Raw genomic sequence first — 20,940 nt, forward strand, 5'->3', positions numbered from 1 at the left:
TCCAGATGTCTTATGAGACATAGGAACTTTTTACCAATTTAGAAATCCTCAGTTTTCTGTAAAAAGTTACCAAATTTTTCCTTAGAGCCTTAGTTTTTTAAATTTTTTACACAATTACAACAGCTAATAAACGTTAAAACATCTAGTAAACAAAGATAAAATAAAAAAAACCTACATACACAATGCACCCCACCACCAGAACCATTGAGTAACTGCTTAAACCATTTACCCTTTTAGGGGCCCTTTCCCTTCCAAAATTGCATAGACACATGTGTTAAACTTTGTCCCTTTCCTTTTATCATTACAAAATCAATAAATTCTCCCCAGATTAGAAACTGGTTCTCTCATTGTTCACTTCTCTACCTCCTTTTCGAATATTGATAAAAGCACTATCTTAGGACAACCAGCTAAGTTTAAATTGTGTATTTTATTAATTTCTTTTAGAACCAGTTGCCAAAATTTACATATACTCACATTCCCACCACATATGAAAATAAGTGTCTCTTTTTTGACACCCTCTCCAGCACATCTTAGAACAATTATCATCTTTTTGAATAACTTTCTCTTAATATATTATTAAAAGGATTTTCAATTTTTAAACTATATTTTTATTAACTTGTAAGAAGACGATATTTGCCAAGTTCAAATATAGTTCTTGCCTTTCCATATTCAACCAGATTAATTTATTAGGCTGAGATATAACAGCAGATATATACTTTATTGAATTGACAGTATAATATAACCTTAAATCAGGCAGTCATAAACCTCCATTTTTTGAGATCTCTACTATCTCTTCTTATTAAGGTATTACCTAAGATAAATTTTCTATTTATGATGTTACCAATAAAGATTAAGCAAGATTAAGAGTTAAATAATTTTTATCATATTTTGCTAATCCGTTAACTCTTTCTAATCTTTATTGGTAACATCATAAATAGAAAATTGATTTTAGGTAATATCTTCATTTTACATATTGCAATTCTGCCAAACACTGACAATCTAATTTCCCTTAAATTAGCTAATAATAACCAATTCTGACTTATGGTGACTCTTTGCAAGGTTTTCCAGGTGGAGAATACACTGAAGTGGCTTACCATTCCCTTCTTTGGGGGGCACCCTGAAACTCTGCTGCTTGCCCACAGCCACGCCAGCTGGCTTTACTCCCAGAGGGCACAGTTGGGAATCAAACTCCAAACCTCTGGCTCGACAGTCAGATACCGAAACCACTGAGTTGTCCAGCCGGCTTTTTCATAATTACCTGCTTTAATAAATTAAAATCATTTTCTTTCAAACTTGCCAGATAACTAGGACTATTTATACTTAAATATTTAATAATCTTTTCAATATTAATATTTATTTCTTTTTGGACTTTTTCCCCTTTTCCTTAGACCCTTTTTGTTTCTTCTGATAATGATCGTTCAGTGTTCCATTTCTGCCTTTTGGAATGGCAGTTTTTTTTTAAAAAAATTCTGTTCTGTGGTTTCTGTCAACCAAGGAATCTGGCAGTACAACCATGTTTTTTTTCCTGGCCATTTACATTCAGAATTCAGTAACTAGATTGGGCGTGGGCAAGTGTAAGAATCCAGAATCCTGACTGGCGTTTCTCTCTCCCTTCCCCTCAATCCCTTTAGTATGTGTCTGAAGTGGTGATCGGAGCTCCCTATGCAGTTTCTGCAGACCTTTTGGATCACTTTAAGGTGAGTGTATGGCATTGTTGGTGATTGCTGCTTAGTTGCATGCTTCCACATGAAAATAGAAGGTTTCAGTATGCACACAATGCAAGTTGCACCTCAGCGGACCTAAAGCAATGCATGCAGTTATTTCAATGGAGCAACTGAGGTCATTTTGCCTCACCTTTATTTCAGGCATTAAACATCATCTGCATCTTTATAACTATGCAGAATTATCTGGTCAGTCATTATCTCTCCTGAGGAAGTTTTTCTAAAGGATCCATGTCCACTGTGTGCAGACTGTCCACACATCCCTGCCTGATAAGGGGTTGGGGTTGTTGTATCAGAAAGTTTTTGAGAAAGGGGGCATGCTCAAAAGTCTTGGCCAGTATCTCTGCTGTTTCCACCATGATTGTCTTGTCTGTATTTCGTGCTTATTCACATTGTACGTGTAATACAACGGTGGGCAATATGTGCCACCCAAAGACCCAAATGTAGCCCTTCCAACACAACCCATACTTTAAAAAAACCCAAGAAAGAAAGAAAAAGATATTTAAAATTAATTGAATAAATTGCACCGTGTGCCTTTGCAGAGGCGTTTTCAGGAACTGCCTTAGGACTCTTTACACATAACAGCTTTTAATTTATTTTTTAAAAATACTGTTTTTGTCAGATGGCACAAGGGGCCTTTTCCAGGAAAATCACCCCACACCATTTTGTAATGATTCTGAGGGAGGTGGGGGTGTCTTTGGAGAAAGTGTGACTTTTTGAGGGTCCAGAGTTGAGCATGGAAGTTTCCCATCTGGAAGTTTCCCATCCATGCGGTAATGGATTGGCAGCATCTCAATTCTTAATTGTTAAACAGAGAAGGTAAATTTCAGCTTTGCAAGATTTGCTCTTTTTGTAAAAGGGCCTCAAGACCCATCAGCTGACATCTAGGACAAAGAACACATGTATTTAGAATGACTAAATTCTAAGCCTAGGAATTTGTTTTGCATACCAGAACTGAATGGTGTTCACAGCCCTTCTACCTACACATCTACTCATTGTGACCCTGACTTTCCTAATTTCAGGAAAATAATGGGGGTAGGAGAGTAATTTTGTTCCTGCTAATTGTCAGCAGTTATCATGGATGTGCTACTATTACAATCATTCCAAATATACCAATAGATTCAGATCCTCCTTTTGCCTGTTGCTGATCTTGGGGAGGATGATAGTGAGGGAGATTGTGAATATTGCTATTTTTCTACAGGTGGACCTTGTGTGCCATGGGATGACTGAGGTGGTACCAGATAAGGATGGGTCGGACCCATATGAAGTAAGAAGAATATCCTTCTTTGTTTCTGCATTAGTTTTGATATTGTTTATAGCTCAGATCAAAGCACATGACAGGCAGATTTCCTTCTGTGATGTGTGGGTTTTCCTTTTCCTTTTAACAACTGTGTAACCGGTCATACAGTAATAGTACACAGCTTGATTTAATTATTTGTGAGACTTGGTTGCCATCTATTTAACCAAGTGCAAAGCTTTTCATCGTTATGGCAGGGGAAGGGGCAGTTTGTTGCCTTCCATAAGCGCAGCTGCCTTACACACTGTTTACGTGCTTTAGGACACAAAGCCATGGAGTTTTGGGTATCCTTTGGCATATGCTTAATGCTAATTTCTTTGAGAATGCCTGGCTGCAGAGCCAGAATTTGGGAGTTCAGTTCCCCAGCATAACTCCTAGAAGAGTCAGCGTGCGTGGCCTTAGACAAGCTGCACAGTTCCAGGATTTCCCAATAAGTAGGGAAAAATAAACTACTTCTTAGTACTTCCTACCTAGAAAGCCCTGAAAAGGGTCTCCATAAGTCAGAATTGACTTGACAGTACATGATTATTATTATTTATTATAAAGATTATTACAGAGATTATTATTTATTATACAGAGACTTTTTTCCTCCATTTTCTTCCATTCCTCATCAAGCTTATCTTCTCCATGTCCTTAGGAACCCAAGAGGCGTGGCATCTTCCACCCAGTGGACAGTGGCAACATCCTCACCACAGATCTGATCGTGAAGAGAATAATCAAGAACAGGTTGGTTGGTCTTAATTTTGATTCATATTGTGTTTGATAGAACAAGACCTACACTGTACTATGTCAAAAACCCCTGAAAAATAATCAACAATTATTGGCTTCCAGTGGTGACTTCCTAAGGTTTTAATAGGTATAAGGTTCTTTGAAGTAGTTTACCAGGCCCTCCTTCTTGTTGTGTTGCGGGACTGTGCAGCTTGCCCAGGGCTGCACAGGTGACAGGGCACATTGTTTCATCTGTCACACTGCTCTGGGAGATTTCAGTTGGCTTTTCTCCCAGGAAGCACAGAGGGGATTTTATTGCCTGCCCCTGCTACCCACTGAACTCTTATCAGCTCAGCAACCAAAAAACAATAAGAAGGAAACAGAAGGCTCTAGACAGGAACATGTCAACAATAGAGCCATTTAAATGTTCAAAAACAAAAGGGGGCCTCGGAGCAGGAGCTCTGGAGTTCTTGCCTCCTGTAATGTCATGTCTATGTTAATCTTCTGTCTACAGTATTCCAGCTGTTGGTTCTGATGGTCCCAGAATTGGTTGCATTCTTTGGAAACAATACTGCAACCAGAATAAACTATATACATATGAACAAACCACAGACGTTTGTATAGTTAATTCTCTTGGAGCATTGCATTCAGTGCAGAAGTTGGAGAGATGTACTGCTGTCTACACCCAGTGTAATGTAATGCATATAGTGATGGAGTAGGACTCAGGAGATCTGGGTTCAAATCCCTGCTCAGCTACGGAAGCTACTGGAGTGGGGTGGTACTGGTAAAACTTTCCTTAAATAGCTCACTGACCTCGAAAGCCCCATTAAGTTTGTTAGTTAGTCAGTTTGCACCTGATGGCAAACAACACACACACAATGCTGTCTATAGTCCTTACTTTCTCTTTGGCCTTATTCAGTTGTGCATAGTAAGTGCATAGAAGCCAGAGTGCTGCTCCCGCCCCTCCAGTGAGAAGGCTGCTGCAGCTGGATGACTTTTCCATGTGAGCCACATCCCCCCCCCAGTCATTCCATGTCTCACATAGAAGGGCTACCTGAGTGGAGCAGCTTCCCCTTTGTCAGACTGCCATGTTTCCAGCTTCCGTGTGATAATGGCAGGAGTGTGCTTCCTTTTATACTTAGGCCCACATGCCTCCTTAAGAACTGCGTAGGATTTTTGTTAACATTGGTAGGATGCATCTGGCTACCAGTAAGGATACAGAAGAAATGTATGCCTGATTTTTTTTGCTAGAAGATGATGTTTAGGAATGTGCCTCTGCATCAAGCAGTACATTGTGACACTAGATTCTTTCTGGTGCTGCTTCCTCTTACCTGGGCCATTTGAGGATACATAAATAAATCTAGTGCTTGGGCTGTTGACCTAGAGCTTCCTCCACGCTATCCTGATAATATTTAAGTATATTCCCTTTATGGTTTTCTCACCCCCTGCACCTTGTCCTAGTTATTTGAAAGGACACATTGGGATAAGATTCCATGCTGTTCATTGGTCTTTTGCCCATTGCAGATTGGAATTTGAAGCTCGAAACCAAAAGAAAGAAGCCAAGGAATTGGCTGTGCTGGAGGCCATGAAGAAAAAAGAGGAAGAAGCTGCCCAGTGGAAGGCAGGCCAGAGTGGCCAGGAAGACCCTAAGAGTTAGCAAGGAGAAGAGTGCAGCACAATCCTCTCCTCCTAGAGGAGAAGGATACCGCTGCCAACCTCACCAAGGCCTGTGGTCCTAATTTTTCCTGGCTTCAGTTGCACCAGCTATGCGTGGGGAAGAGCCAGGATGCTGCTATTGAGCTGATACAGGCCCACTTTTTAACATTACCCTCCCAATAACAGGTTTTAATTCCAATGAATGTCTGCAATTCTGTGTGATTTTACTTTCAGGCAATTTTTGGCCTATTGGAACTAGGGATTAAGGGTAATCTCTGCTCGACTACTTCTGAAATCTATAAATTTTGGAATATGCCTCTGATTTCTGCCTGCCAATGTTCTTATATTTAATGCCGTCCTTTCTGGTCTGGCAGATAGTCCACGGAGCACTGTTAGGATCCGAAGGCACTCAGTTCTTACAGTAGCTGCTGATGTTGGGTCAGATGTCCGTGAGGCTTTCCCTTTTCTCCTGAGAAACGCTGCAGCCAGTCTAGCCACACATCGCCTATCTGGAAACAAAGGGTGTGTGTGTGTGTGTGAAGAAACAGTCCATAACTACTTACACTGCCTTATGCTGAATATGATACGTTCAAATCTTTAGAAGCTGTAACATTAGATAGAGCTTAGTGAGTCCCAGCCTTCACCCAGTGGCGTTGTTTACCCTCCTTACTGCTCAAACCTGTTCTTTTCGGCCCCATGGCTACGCAAGAGATTGGTGGGGCTACAATGTTTAATGTCCCCAATATATTGTAAATCTTTTGAAATCTCATCATGGGCTGGAATTATTTCCTAAAGTCCCAGTACATTGCTTCACAACAGGGTTTCATCCACCTCCACACTGGCCCTGTGGTTCTTCATGGGGGGACTGAGACATCTGTGCCCTGAGCTGAGCATTCTGACTATTTTTATAGTTTACGTTGGATGCTTTGTGGTGAGGATCAGGCACAGATCACTTGTCTGAGGCTTCTTTCTCATGCATGATGCAGAACACCACAGGACTATACATGAGAACAGGTTCTTTTCTGCCCTGGTGAACCTTTTTCTATCTTCCTTGTACATTTTCAGCAGTGGACATTAATAAAATGTTGATGACCTCTGTTTGTGTCAGTGACTGCGGTTAAACTTAGAACTGAAAAGAGGTGGTTAAGGCTTTTTGTCTGATGAAGCAAAGAAGATGCAGTTTCCTTTGTAAGCAAGAATGGGAGTGGTAGATCATCCTATATGGTGATGGAGGTAAAACACATTGTAACCATTGCAGGCACATGGAACATGTTGTTTGTTAAAGTGCCACAAGACTCATTGTTAGTTTTGCCAACTGTTACCCTTTGGTAATCCAAGAAAAGTAGCTGGAATTTCTTTTGTTGAGAGGGTGAGGCCCACAGTGCATGCAAACATATTAAAGCTACCATAGCTGTTAGAAGCCTTATTTTCATTTGTGGCCTGGCACCACCAGCTGCTGCTATCCTCATCTCCAATACTGTTGGGTTCACTGTTGTTCCACTGTACGTGAAAGACAAAGTCCAGGGCATAAAGAGCAGCTGTGTCGCAGTGGTGTCTCCCATCACCCAGGGCGTTCACCAAATTGATGGTAGCACCAGTACCTCAGGAAACAACATTCTGTATCTCAACAAGCTTCTGATTAGAATGGCTTCTTCTGGAGCAAGGAATCAGATGTTAAATTGAACATCGAGGCTCTCTAGAACCAGTCTAACCTGGGCAACCTCAGTCTATTTACTGTATTTTTCTGTGTATAAGACACCCCCATATATAAGACAACTCCACTTATCTAACCTAAAATTAAGAAATCTAAGTGGCGCTTAGCAAGTGTAGGGGGAAAGGGATCAAAGCAGTGCAGGATCACTTTGATCCCTGCTTTCTCCCTTCATGCTAAGCCCCATGGGGCTCAGCAAAAGGAGGGGGAAAGGGATCAAAGCAATCCTGTGACTGTATGATTGTTTTGATCCCTTTCCCCCTTATACAGCCATGGGGTTGCTTTGATCCTTTCCCCCTACACTTGCTAAGCCCCATGGGAATTAGTAAGCAGAGGTGAAAGCAAGGATCAAAGCCATCCTGCAGTGCTTTGATCTCTGCTTTCCTTTTACTACGGCTTTGCAAGTGGAGAGGAAAGCAGCTTACTTCCATGTATAAGATGACCCTCAATTTTTAAGTCTAAAGATTTTAGACAAAAGTATAGTCTTGTACATGGAAAAATATGGTATTCCTTTCAATCTGTTCAACATCTGGGAATGATAATTGGCACTCACCTAGGCAGGGTATTTCCTCCTACAGGCAGAAGGGAAAAATAGTTCAGCATGTGTACCTGGTGACTGAGCATCTGCATATACTGGTAATGCAACTGGCTAAAGGATCTGTTGATCAATCATGGACTGCACACCCTGGGCATGTTTTCACGCATGCCAGTTATGAGGGCTTCTGTGTCCTTTTCAGAGGGAGATTCTTCTCCAAAGAGGATAGTGGTGCCATCCCAGTTACTGCACTCTCTCTTGAGTGGAGGACATCCCCTGTTCTCCTCAAGAGCAAGTTCTTCCTTCAACCACAGAAAATATAAATTGCAACCTATGGTAGCCTTCAGGCTTGGGGAGGGACTCATCTTGGAACCATCATGGCACAGGGGAAATGGTTGAGGAAGGAAAGGAGCTATAGCATAAACTAGCTGAAGTTAACAGCAATCCGATTAGCTCTCATCGGCTTCTCTTGCCTAGTCCAGGACTAGGCAGTTCTAATCCAAACAAATGACACATAAAAGCCTTTGTGAATCCTCAAGGAAAATCTACTCTTTCTATCTGATGATGGAAGTGTCATCTCTCCTGAAATGGGCAGAGTCCAATCTCTCTAGAGGCAAAACACATCAAAGGGACTGTGAACACTTGTGTGGATTGACTGAGCTGAAAACATAGATCAAACAGAATGGAGTCTCGTCACCTTGGTGTTCAGTTGATCTACTGGGAATCTAGACAAGCCAGTAATAGATCTATTTGCATTCTTGGGAAACTACAATATGGGAAGATATTTTCCTGGTACTGGACAGCAGGAGCAGCCAGTGTGGATGCTCTCACAGTCCAGTGGCCCCCAGGTCTGCTTTGTGCATTCTCTATAGCCCTGCTAGGGAAAGCCCTCAACAGAATAAGAACAGAGTTACAGGAGGTCATTCTAATAGGTCACTTCTAGCCATTAAAGGTGTGGTTTTCCATTCTCTGGGAACTAAGTTTCAGCAAATTAAAATTACCAGTCACTAAATATCTGTTCAGTCAGGGAACAATCTTCCATTCAGACTCAGACTGAAAGGGAATCCCTCCAAAATAAAGGCTATTCAGAGGAGGTGGTCCACACAATGTTAACATCCTAATGGGACTCCACCAGTAAACCTTACAAAATTATTTGGAGGGGTTTCAGGTGCTGGTATAAAAGAAAGAACATGCAGGTTAGCAAAGTCATAATACCTGATAGTCTGGATTTCTTGCAAGGGGACACAGCTAGGAGCCTAACAGTTAATACCTTAAAGAGACAGGTAGCAGCCCCAGTGTAAATTCTACCCTCTAGGAAAGGCAATTCATCATACACACAGTAGGACACTAAAAGGTTCCTTCAAGGTATGCCATTAAGGGCCCCACTGGCAGTTCATAGATTCTCCTCCTGTAATCTTCATATAGTCCCCAAAGTGTTTACCAGGATTCTCTTTGAACGTCTCAAAAAGGTTTCCTTTAAGTATATTTTGTGGAAGGTGTATTTTCTGACAGCAGTTATATCAGCTAGGATTGTTTCCAAGCTAGGCACACTCACCTCCAGATCAGAACTGTGTAGAGTTGATAGTCCTTTGCTTGGATCTGTTATTTGTTCCTGAATAAGTTCAGTTTTTCCTAGGGCTCAGGTCATCTTGCTTGCTTTCTGTCTGAAACTTTGCACTACTTTGGAAACAGAGTAGAACTCCTTGGATGTTTGAAGGACAATTAAAAATTACTTCGATAAAATGAGACACTTTAGATTTTCTTATTTTCTGTTTGTTTCTTTTTACTCAAGAAACATAGGTAAGGACGTTACCCATGGAACTTTGGTCAGATGGATCAAGGCCTGAATAGATGCCTGCTATTCCACTTCAAGCAAAGTAATTCCCTGTGGTATCATGGCTCACAACCTTCAGCAGCATTCAAGTCCAAAAATCTTCTGGATTTTTGTAGAGCAGCCACTTGGAAAGCTAGTCTTTACACGGGATACTTTCAAATAGAGGAGTGATGCCTGTTAAGCAGTATTCATACAACCTATTTAGTTTTCCCTGCAGTTTTGTTGTTGAGCCTCTCAGGCTCCGAATGTCTGAACTGAACCCCGTGGCTCAGTAGACAAACTGCAGTCCTGTAGTCAAGCCTCTGCTCATTACCTGAGTTCAATCCTGATGGGCTCAGATAGACAGCTCAAGGTTGACTCAGCCTTCCATTATCCCAAGGTCAGTAAAATGAGTACAGTACCCAGGTTCTGGCAGACAAAGTGTCATTATTATAAACTGCCCAAAGAGTCCTCCAAGCACTATGGGTGGTATGTAATTTGAAACCTCCACCACCACTACACCTGTACCATACACAGAGGTGGCAGGGCCCAGGTGCCCACTTTTCTCCTTTCGTGGGCCAGTGCAGTCTGCATGTTGGCTGTTATTTCTGAGTTCTCACTTCTAACCTATCAAACCAGTACTTATGTCCTGAAACTTCAGCCCTCCCAAGCATTTAATGTTTGTTTTTAATCTTTGGCTCGTTACAATTTTTGAATTAATTTCCCTGAGAGCCAAGACTCCTCCAGGCCCTGCTGTTTCTGCAAAGTGAGAGATTTGGAATGAATTTGTCATTAAACGCGAACAGCTCAGCCCAAAGTGGAAAATCAACTGTAGGCTGTACATTTCCATAGGAAGAGGCCGCTGCTGGCTTCCAGCTATTCAAAATTGTTATTAAAAATGTCAGACTTATTTAATTTCTACCATCTCTGCCACAACACAGCCCAGGACTGGAATTTCAGCTCCACTCAGTTGGATGCAATGAGCAGTGCCTGGCAGAGCTGGAATTACAACACTTTATTGCTCTTTCTGATCACAAATCCTTTTGCATTTTGCATTTTTCTTCTGTTCAAGTGCCTGCGGGTCCCTTCTTTTTTGTGCTTCTGTTTGCTGACAGTTTGTTTCCCCCCATAGGGAATGAGAAAGGGGATGAATGAATTATATACCAAAGGTTCATGAATTTCAAATGGCAGCTGTTTACTGTTGCCGCTCTCAATCAAAGCTTTTAAAAGCAACTTTATTTCCAGCTAAAAGCAGTCCTGGGGGCCACATGTTTTTGCAGCTCTCCAGCCTCATTAGACTTTCTTGCTTCCCCCCCCCATAATTTCTCCCAACAAAGGAAGGTGAATAACCCCCACCCTAGAAGTCCCCAGGAACATAGATTGCAAAAAACAAACAAACAAAAACAAACAAAAAAAACCCACCCACAATATTGTAAACCAAAAAAACCCACTCATTTACCAAAGCGGAATGTGGACTTCTGACCCCTTGCAGTTTCATCCCTTCTTTATTTTCTTATTTTGGGGGCAGCTGCATTTGGCAATCCATAGAACCCAGGGGGCTGAAAAATGGCCTCCAGTTCTACCAAAGTTGCCTGTCCCTGTGCTTAGTCTTACCTTCTGCTGTTCCAGTTTCAATGCTTGGATTATTAGTTTGTAGAGCCTGACACAGTCCGGCTTAAATTGTGGTTACACATCTCATGAGAAAAGAACACTCCTTGGAAAAGACCTTGATGTAAGGAAAGTGTGACGGCAAGAGGAGAAGGGGACGACCGAGGATGAGATGGCTGGACAGTGTCATCGAAGCAATCAATGTGAATTTGACCCAACTTTGGGAGGCAGTGGAGGACAGGAGGGCCTGGCGTGCTCTGGTCCATGGGGTCACGAAGAGTCGGACACGACTAAACAACTAAACAATGACGACGATACAATGAAAAAAGTCAGTAGTTGAATTGGGCTTTCTCAAACCCAATTAAAGTCACGTAGTAGTCACAGGGTATTTGGGAAGGTGTGTGTATCCTCTTGGAGAAATGTTTAATGTGTTTCTAAGCTGAGTTGTATATCAGTTGAAGGGTTACATAGGGTTTAAAAATCCTTTCAACTGTGCCTTTATCCTGCCACACTGTCCCTTCAAGAATGCTCCAGCTGTTCCCTGGGAGGCAGGGAGAAGCAGCATTTAGGAAAAGAGGTACAGAGAGAACAAAAGAGACAGTGTCTAGAGACTGGAAGGAGGGGAGAAAAAAACAGTGCATGGCTCCTGAAAATACTCTGGCCCGTTTTGGCTCCACAGAACACTGACCAAGGATGGACCATGGACAACGCACAGATTGACTCCTCCTTTTACCTTAAACATTCCAACTGCCGCTGTTCTTGTCTTCAAGAAGTTTGGAAAAAGACAAGAAGGGGACCTCGCGACACTTGATCTGCCCCAAACAACAGTCCAATCATAAGACTGCACCATGGAAATCATGGGTGCTTTGGTGCATGGCTTTGCAGTGTTGCAAAAATACTGATCCAAAGCACAAATCCTGATGGATATCCATGGTTTTTATGTAATAGAATCCCCTTGGGAAAAAGTAAAAAGATGATTTGGGATCACTGTGAAGGTAAGTGCTAGATATGCTCTGCTTCTATCTACTGAGAAACAAAACCTGTCCTTTCCTACAAATCACAGTCTGGCTTCTGTTCCTTGATCATTGTGTGTGATGGAATTGAAAGATTAGCTAACTATATGATAGTCAAATAATTATAATTATAACTATCCTGGTTAGATAAATGGGGCAAACATCAATGAATGTTCGAGATACCAGCCATAAACTGTGGCTTTATCATCACATGCAAAGGCACTGGTAAATTATTTCTTTGTTAGAAGATATTTTTCCATACATTAGGCTAGTCACTAAAAGTCAATGTGAGTTTTCATGTTTTGGGTTTTATTAATGGTTTGTTCTCTCTCAAAAGACAGCACAACTTGGACTTGGAGAATGCTGCTGTTGCAGAAAATCTAGAGATTCCCCAATGATATAATGGTAGCTGGAGAGAGGGAATTGGAGGCAGCTGGAGGAAGACATGATGTGAGGGTTCAACTTTTGGCTCAAAGAAATCAGTAGATTTTTGTTGCTTCAAAGCAGGTGAAAAATTGGTGCATTTAACAATAAACAAGTGTCTGGAACATGATTATGAGTCTTTTCTCCTGCCAATGGGTCTGGAAGGGGTTTCCATTCTTCAAACAGGAACGGGTTTCCTTAACTATTGTTCTATGTTCCCGGTAGATCAGTGAGAACCCAGTCTCTTATGGTCTGCCCCGTCAGGCCTTCCATCAGGGGCATGGTCTCGTTGTCCAGGTCGTCATCCTACAGGATCCGTCCATCAGGGTCTTGGCTCTTCCAGGATCCTCCCTGCAACTCCTTCTTTCTCCTCTCTCAACCTCCTCCTCTACTCTCTTGCCTTGGCTTCTCCCCAATAAGAGGGTCTAGATGGAATCTCCGCTCTCCTTCTATAATCTGCCTCCTCTTTGGGCACTCTTAATCTTTCTCATAATCCAGTCCAGGGATCCTGCATCTACACCCATTCCCAAACGGGCAGTAACTGATCCTCTTTTTTCTCTACCTCCCCCCCCCCTTGCTGCTTCAAACTCCACCCTCTTTTTCCTCTCTCTTCCCACCTTTTCTCCCTGAACCTCCCCCATCGTCACTTTCTGCATGTCTTCTGCCAATTCCTCTATCTCTGTCTCTTACTGAGGTTTCACTGTAGGCTCTGGTGCGGGTTTGGGGTCCACTTCCTTAGCTTTGCTGTTGAAGAGGGACGGCTCTCCAGCGAGTGGGGTATCCCTCTCACCCTCTGTCTCACACATGAGTACACATAATGATAGAACAAGTGCTCTTCCACAAAAGGATCAAGCTGGACTCAAATGATGACATATGATCACATCTCCTTGAGTGGTGGTACAGTAGCTGATTTGTGCGGACTTTTTCCTTTACTTCTCCCCACCTCCAATTCCCTCTTTCTCTCCTTTTGTGCAGATGTAGGTATAATTCAAAGGAAGGTTTTATGTCAGATACAGATAAAATGGGATGGGGCCTTGGGGTGGTGGTGATGACAACAAGGAGCTCTTTGGAGAGAAGACCACGGGGGGGGGGGGTAACTTTCAGGATTTCTCTGATGCCTTCTGCTTAGTCTTATGGGACAATTTCGTAGACACAGGATTTTTGTTAAATACTCCAATAAACCTTTTCCCTGTTTCAGAGTTTAAAAAGGGCTCCTGATTTTATTGAAGAAAAGATAGAATTTAAAGACGAACCCTCATAGGGAGCTGTAGTCTAAAAAAGTAAGATTTTCAACCTTTGCTTTTGCATCCCCATTTTCTTCTCTTTTTTTGCCTGACTCCATAAGGTGGGCTTGGAATCACTCTGAGGAGACTGCTTTCCAGCAACTCAGTCTACAGTACTGGGATCCATCTTCTAGCCCACGTGGTAGCCGAGAGTGCATTTGCACAATTTAAACTAATGCACCGGCTGTGCTCATTCCTGGAGAGGTCTGATCAGGCCACAGTAAGGCATGTCTTAGCTACATCCTCACTAGGTTACTGTAATGATCTCTATGGGGAGGGTTCCCCCCCCCCGGAACACGTCCAGAAACTTCAGTGGGTCCAAAACACAACAACTAGACTGCTGACTGGGGCTGGTCACAGGGATCACGTAACACCACCAACACCCCCCAAAAAATTACAGTAGCTCCACTGGCTGCCAATCCATTTCCGGGCACAATTCAAAGTGCTGGTTCTAACCTATAAAGCCCTAAACAGTTTGAGCCCAAGATATCTCAAGGATTTTGCCTCCCATTATGAGCCTTCTCAGGTGTTAAGATCATCAGGAGTGACCTCTCTCTCAATCCCAGCACCTACACAGGTGTATTTGGTGGTGGATAGGGAAAGGGGCCTTCTCTGTCACTGCTCTTACACTCTGGAACTCCCTCCCACTGGAAGCTGGGCTGGTTCCATCTTTGCTGATCTTCTGCAAGCAGGCAAAGACCTTTCTCTTCAGGCAGGCTTTCCTTTCCATGGCTGGCTGGCTGAATGAGGTTTTTAAATGGATGGTTGTGCCTTAATGCTTTGAATGTGGTTTTAGTGTCGCTTTCTTTTACTGTTTTTTAGTGTGGTGTTTACTTGATCCTTTTTAGTATTTGTATACTTGCTTACTGTTTTGGCTTTAAATATTGTCTTTTAATCATATAAGACACTTTGGGTCTGTTTTAAGAAAGACAGGGCAAACATATTGAAACGAACAAACTCTGGCAGGCGGTGGCCATAGTAAAGCTGGTGACCGATGCTGGCCACTTTTCTGTGGTGCATGTACTCTGTCAGTGAGCCACAGCTGGGGGGGGAACACCTCCTGGCCCAGTCACAAGCCATGGACAGCGGCTGCGCTCGCATCGCAGAGTGTGGCTGGAACTCTCAGATCACCTCTTCCCTTTCTTGTTGTGCTCCGTATTATATTGGTGGAAAAGTCTGCTCCTTGCCACTGTCATTGTCTAGGGCCTGGGGCTGATAACTGCGTGTGCAGGTGGTTTGGGGCTGGGGAGGTGATTAGTATGGAAATGGGAGTATGAGGGAAGCCGGTGTGTTATTGCTGCTGCAGGGCATATGCTCTATCTCACAGCCTCCATGGAGCAGATGGATCCAAATGTCAATAAATGTCAGTGGGAGCCGTTAGGGTGAGGGTATTGCTAAAGGATACAGAGGCGGACCTGACAAATCATTTCATGGCCAAGTCAAAAATGTTCTGCTTGGGTATTTGAAGGTGATTAGTCTCTTTCTGAATGGATTTTACTGTTTATCCCTGTTCTGATGTATTAGAAGCTTATTAATTGCACTAAAGATGGTTAAGTTTTTGTATTTATTACGTTATATTAATTGTGAAACAACTATTGTTTTAATTTTATTTAACAATCCTTTTTATTATATTATTTTTATCACTCGATATCTTAATTCCTATGATGAAAGACCCCCTTCATGGATTGCTGCCTTGTTGTGGCGAAGGGGCTTGAGTAACTCAGAGAAGCTATGGGCTGTGCCGTGCAGGGACACCCAAGATGGACAGGACATAGTGGAGAGTTCCGACTAAAGGCAATCCACCTGGAGTAGGAAATGGCAATGCCACTCCAGTATCTTTGCCAAGAATGCTCCATGATCAGAAACAAAAGGCTAAAAGATATGACGCTGAAAGATGGGCCCCTCAGGTCGGAAGGCGTCCAACATGCTACTGAGGAAGAGACAAGAGGGCCTTCTTAAATGAACAATGCAAAGAAACAGAGGAAAATAACAGAAAAGGAAAAAACAGAGATCTGTTCAGGAAAATTGGAGATAGTAGAGGAACATTTTGCGCAAAGATGGACATGATAAAGGACAAAAATGGGAGGGACCTAACAGAAGCAGAAGACATCAAAAAGAGGTGGCAAGAATACACAGAGGAATTATATCAGAAAGATTTGGATATCCCGGACAACCCAGACAATGTAGTTGCTGACCTTGAGCCAGACATCCTGGAGAGTGAAGTCAAGTGGGCCTTAGAAAGCCTGGCTAACAACAAGGCCAGTGGAGGTGATGGCATTCCAGTTGAACTATTTAAAATCTTGAAAGATGATGCTGTTAAGGTGCTACATTCAATATGCCAGCAAGTTTGGAAAACCCAACAGTGGCCAGAGGATTGGAAAAGATCAGTCTACATCCCAATCCCAAAGAAAGGCAGTGCCAAAGAATGCTCCAACTACTGTACAATTGCACTCATTTCACACGCTAGCAAGGTTATGCTCAAAATCCTACAAGGTAGGCTTCAGCAGTATGTGGACCAAGAACTCCCAGAAGTACAAGCTGGATTCCAAAGGGGCAGAGGAACTAGAGACCAAATTGCTAACTTGCGCTGGATTATGGAGAAAGCCAGAGAGTTCCAGAAAAATATCTACTTCTGCTTCATTGACTATGCAAAAGCCTTTGACTGTGTCGACCACGGCAAACTATGGCAAGTTCTTAAAGAAATGGGAGTGCCTCACCACCTTGTCTATCTCCTGAGAAACCTATATGTGGGACAGGAAGCAACAGTTAGAACTGGATATGGAACAACTGATTGGTTCAAAATTGGGAAAGGAGTACGACAAGGCTGTATATTGTCCCCCAGCTTATTTAACTTATATGCAGAATACATCATGCGGAAGGCTGGACTGGAGGAATCCCAAGCCAGAATTAAGATTGCTGGAAGAAATATCAACAACCTCCGATATGCAGATGATACCACTCTGATGGCAGAAAGTGAGGAGGAATTAAAGAACCTCTTAATGAGGGTGAAAGAGGAGAGTGCAAAAAACGGTCTGAAACTCAACATCAAAAAAACTAAGATCCTGGCCACTGATCCCATCACCTCCTGGCAAATAGAAGGGGAAGATATGAAGGCAGTGTCAGATTTTATTTCCCTGGGATCCATGATCACTGCAGATGGAGACAGCAACCATGAAATTAAAAGATGCCTGCTTCTTGGGAGGAAAGCGATGACAAATCTTGACAGCATCTTAAAAAGCAGAGACATCACCTTGCCAACAGAAGTCCGAATAGTCAAAGCTATGGTTTTTCCTGTCGTGATGTATGGAAGTGAGAGCTGGACCATAAAGAAAGCAGACCGCCGAAGAATTGATGCCTTTGAATTGTGGTGCTGGAGGAGACTCTCGAGAATCCCCTGGACTGCAAGGAGCACAAACCTATAAATTCTAAAGGAAATCAACCCTGAGTGCTCACTGGAAGGACAGATCCTGAAGCTGAGGCTCCAGTACTTTGGCCAACTCATGAGAAGAGAAGACTCCTTGGAAAAAACCTTGATGTTGGGGAAGTGTGACGGCAAGAGGAGAAGGGGACGACCGAGGATGAGATGGCTGGACAGTGTCTGCGAAGCAATCAATGTGAATTTGACCCAACTCCGGGAGGCAGTGGAAGATAGGAGGGCCTGGCGTGCTCTGGTGCATGGGGTCACGAAGAGTCGGACACGACTAAACGACTAAACAACAACGACGATGATGAAAGACAGTTTCTAAGTCTCCTAGTTTGTATGTAATTTCCCATTTCAGAGTCCTTCCCCAAAATTAGTTCTGCTTATGGGTTTTTATTTTGTTTTTAAATATTCAGCACCATCCTTACAGGAGAAGGTGTGAGAAGAGCTATCTAGCCATCCCTTAGTACAGTGATCCCCAACCTTGGGCATCCAGATGTTCTTGGACTTCAACTCCCAGAAATCCTGGCCAGCAGAGGTGGTGATGAAGGCTTCTGGGAGTTGTAGTCCAAGAACATCTGGAGGCCCAAGGTTGGGGACCACAGCCTTAGTAGAACATTTGCTAGCCTGAGATCCACTAACCAGATCTGCCATTTGCGATCCCACCAAGCAGGATCGAACAGACTAAATTTTCAACCAGTTTTGGCTTCCAGTTAACCTGGAGTCTTTTACAGCTAATACCAAGGGTGGAGTACTTTAGTCTTCAGACCAGCAAGCAGCACAATCAGCTTTGAAATTCCTGGTTCTTCATATGGATTCTATAGAATTTGGGTAGGAAAATTCAAGTTTTACCCACCCACCCCTTGTCATTCTTACAGTATATACAGTACAAGAGTTCTAAGACTGTTCTTCACTGGATGGTTGTATTTTTGCCAAGGGTTGAACAAGCACATCAGAATGAAGAAATAACAAAGACCCACCCACCTGAGCTGGGAGACAATTTGGTCAAACATAATAATAACAAAAGGAGGCTGTTGCTGAGAGTTCTGGTCAAGAGTGCACCTCCATCAATAGAGCCTTGTTCACCAGGTATAGGATGGCTCATCGTTATTGTTACATGATATCAAGTCACCTGACTCATGGCCTCCAAATTATGGCAACCCTATGAATGAATGATCTCCAAAATGTCCTGTCTTCAACAGCCCTGCTCAGCTCTTTTAAACAAAAGCCTATGGCATCCTTTGGAGTCATGTCTGGTTTTTCCTCTTTTTCTGCTGCCTTCAATCATGCCCAGCATAGTTTTTCCCCCCAGCAAATCACGCTTTCTCATGATGGGCCCAAGTAGGACAGCCTCACTTTCATATTTTTTGCCTCCCAAGATAATTCAGGCTTGATTTGATCTTGGACCCACTTGTTTGTCTTTTGGCAGTCCAGGGTATCTGCAAAGCAATCCTCCAACACTGTATTTAAAACAAATCAATTTTTCTCTGTCAGCTTTCTTTATTGTTTAGCTTTCACACGTGTGCATCACGATCAGTAATACAATAGTATGGATGATCATGGTCTTGGTCTCCAGTGTCACATCCTTACACTTGACAATCTTTTCTAATTCCTTCACTGGTGCCCTTCGAAGTATCAGTCTTCTTCCAATTTCTTGGCAACCTCCATTTGGACTGATGACTTAACCAAGGTATACAAAGTCTTTAACAATTTCAGTTTCTTCACTGTTAACATTCCAGTTCTTCTGTAATCATGATTTTTGTCTTAATGTTCAGCAGCAGACCTGCTTTGGCACTTCTTTCACTTTCATCAGACGTTGCTTCAAGTCATTGCTGCTTTCTCCCAGTAAAAGTGGTGTCATCTCCGTAGCTTAAATTATTTATATTTATTTCACCCATGTTCACTCCTCCTTTATCTGAATCTAGTCTGGCATTCCATTTATCATAGGTAAAATCTTCATTTTACACACAACAATTCTTCCAAACCAAATCTACAAATTGATCAAATTTATATCATCCCTATATCACAGTGGCCCCAAATCTTGGGCACCTCCAAGTTTTCTCAGACCGCGACTCCCAGAAAGCCTGGCCAGCACATCTCATGCTGAAGGCTTCTGGGAACTGCAGTCCAAGAGCACCCGGGGTTTAATATCACCTCTCCCCTGGAATTAATATGGGTAATGAAATATTGCTAAACAGTTCTACATAATTTCCCACTAAAGTACTTATTGATTATCTAGTATAAGATATAAAACCAATCTCAATAATACTGTCATCTTGTTGGAATCTTATCCTCCCCATATCCACATTGACTCTCCCTCCCAAAACCATTAATCCCCTCATTTTCCCCTCCCCCTCCTTCCCCTTTCTTTGACAGTAATGTATGATATTTTAAACAAATAGATTTAAGGAAAAAAAGGGGAGGGTTGGAAAGAAAGGAAAAAGCAACTTTAGTTAGTTGTCAAAAAAATCTTTTTATTTTCCTCCTGGCTTCCAAAGGCATGTTGAAAGCTCAGTTATTTCTCCCTCTAAGGTGTTAGAGAGTTAGACCAGTGGTTCTTAACCTTGGGTTACTCGGATGTTTTTGAACTGCAACTCCCAGAAACCCCAGCCAGCACAGTTGGCGATGAAGGCTTCTGGGAGTTGCAGTCCAAAACTCCTGAGTAACCCAAGGTTAAGAACCAGTGAGTTAGACTAACCAGAAGCTTTCAGCTCTGTTCCCTCTTGTTCCTCTCAGACTCTCCTCCCTCTGAGGTGGTCGACCACTCTGGTGGCTGCTCATCCAGTTTGGCTCTTCCTTGTTCACGTTGTTGCTCATCCAGCAGACCCCGCACATTAGGAAGATTAAGACTTTGATCCAGTGATGCTATCTTGAAATATTCTCCAGCATATAAAACTCTCAAATATATTAGGAACCTCCAATTATATTTTATATTATTCTTCACAAGAAGTGTGATAACCAACATACTCTTAAACAGCAACAGTCCAGACTTCTCCCTGACTGCTTCCATAAATATGTCTTTCTCACAGAAATTTGCAAAACGAACCACAATGTCTCTAGGGGCCATTCCTCACCCCCCCCACCCCCACTTCAATCCCACTCTATGCCCTCTCTGCAGGTCTTCTATGCAATACAGTCTTGCTGCCACTGTATTAATTCATTATAATATTGTATCTCTAAGATTCACTCTATCTTCAGCTCCGGTTTCTCAAAATTCATGTAATTTCACATCCCCCACCCTCTATTATCCAAATCCTCTCTCCCCCCCCCCATTTTCCATGAGCTTATCTTTGTGCCAATATAGTTTTTTGGCCTTAGCCTTGGACATTCTGTCAGTCTCTTTAACTTTTGTGCCCAGTATTTTCATTTCATCTTTAACTTCTGATATTGCTTTATGAATCTCTATCTTAATTTCTGTCACAAACTTCAACATAGTTTTCTCCATTTCTGTTTTAACTGTGGTCTCCATTTCTATTTCTCTTTTAAACTTTTTCTAAAGATCTATTTTGTTTCAATGCATTCTTCTCCATTATTTTCTTAATTTCCATTAACATTTCAGCATCTTTTTCTATTTTGCTTCTTTCCCCCTGAGTCACCTCTTTTTTTGTCTCTATACTCCAAGCCAACACTTTCTCCTTCCAATGGTTCTCTATATTGTTGGTTATTAATAAGTTGTAAGGATGTCATTTCTTCACTAGGCTTATTTGTGTTGTACAGCACTGAACTTTCCTTTCACTTTTGTGCAAAACAG

The 20,940-nt window shown here is 42.4% G+C and overlaps 1 protein-coding gene and 1 long non-coding RNA gene across 4 annotated transcripts in view; both read left to right on the forward strand.

Moving 5' to 3' along the window:
• Window positions 1–6,478, forward strand: part of PCYT2 (phosphate cytidylyltransferase 2, ethanolamine) — a 32,977-nt gene extending 26,499 nt beyond the window's left edge. For all 3 annotated transcript variants that reach the window (XM_072990659.2, XM_020814316.3, XM_078384253.1), the window contains exons 10-13: window positions 1,632–1,697; window positions 2,923–2,988; window positions 3,656–3,744; window positions 5,251–6,478. In XM_072990659.2, coding sequence (XP_072846760.1) covers window positions 1,632–1,697; window positions 2,923–2,988; window positions 3,656–3,744; window positions 5,251–5,383 — 354 coding nt within the window. In that variant the 3' untranslated portion in view covers window positions 5,384–6,478. The remainder of the gene's footprint in view (window positions 1–1,631; window positions 1,698–2,922; window positions 2,989–3,655; window positions 3,745–5,250) is intronic.
• A 4,983-nt stretch (window positions 6,479–11,461) lies between these two features.
• LOC144586289 (uncharacterized) lies at window positions 11,462–12,615 on the forward strand. Its single transcript, XR_013541028.1, has 2 exons — window positions 11,462–12,044; window positions 12,400–12,615. It is a non-coding gene; the product is annotated as an uncharacterized LOC144586289 (long non-coding RNA).
• The last annotated feature ends 8,325 nt before the right edge of the window (window positions 12,616–20,940 follow it).

This window comes from Pogona vitticeps, chromosome 2, assembly GCF_051106095.1.
Source record: "Pogona vitticeps strain Pit_001003342236 chromosome 2, PviZW2.1, whole genome shotgun sequence".
NCBI classification, from domain to species: domain Eukaryota; kingdom Metazoa; phylum Chordata; class Lepidosauria; order Squamata; family Agamidae; genus Pogona; species Pogona vitticeps.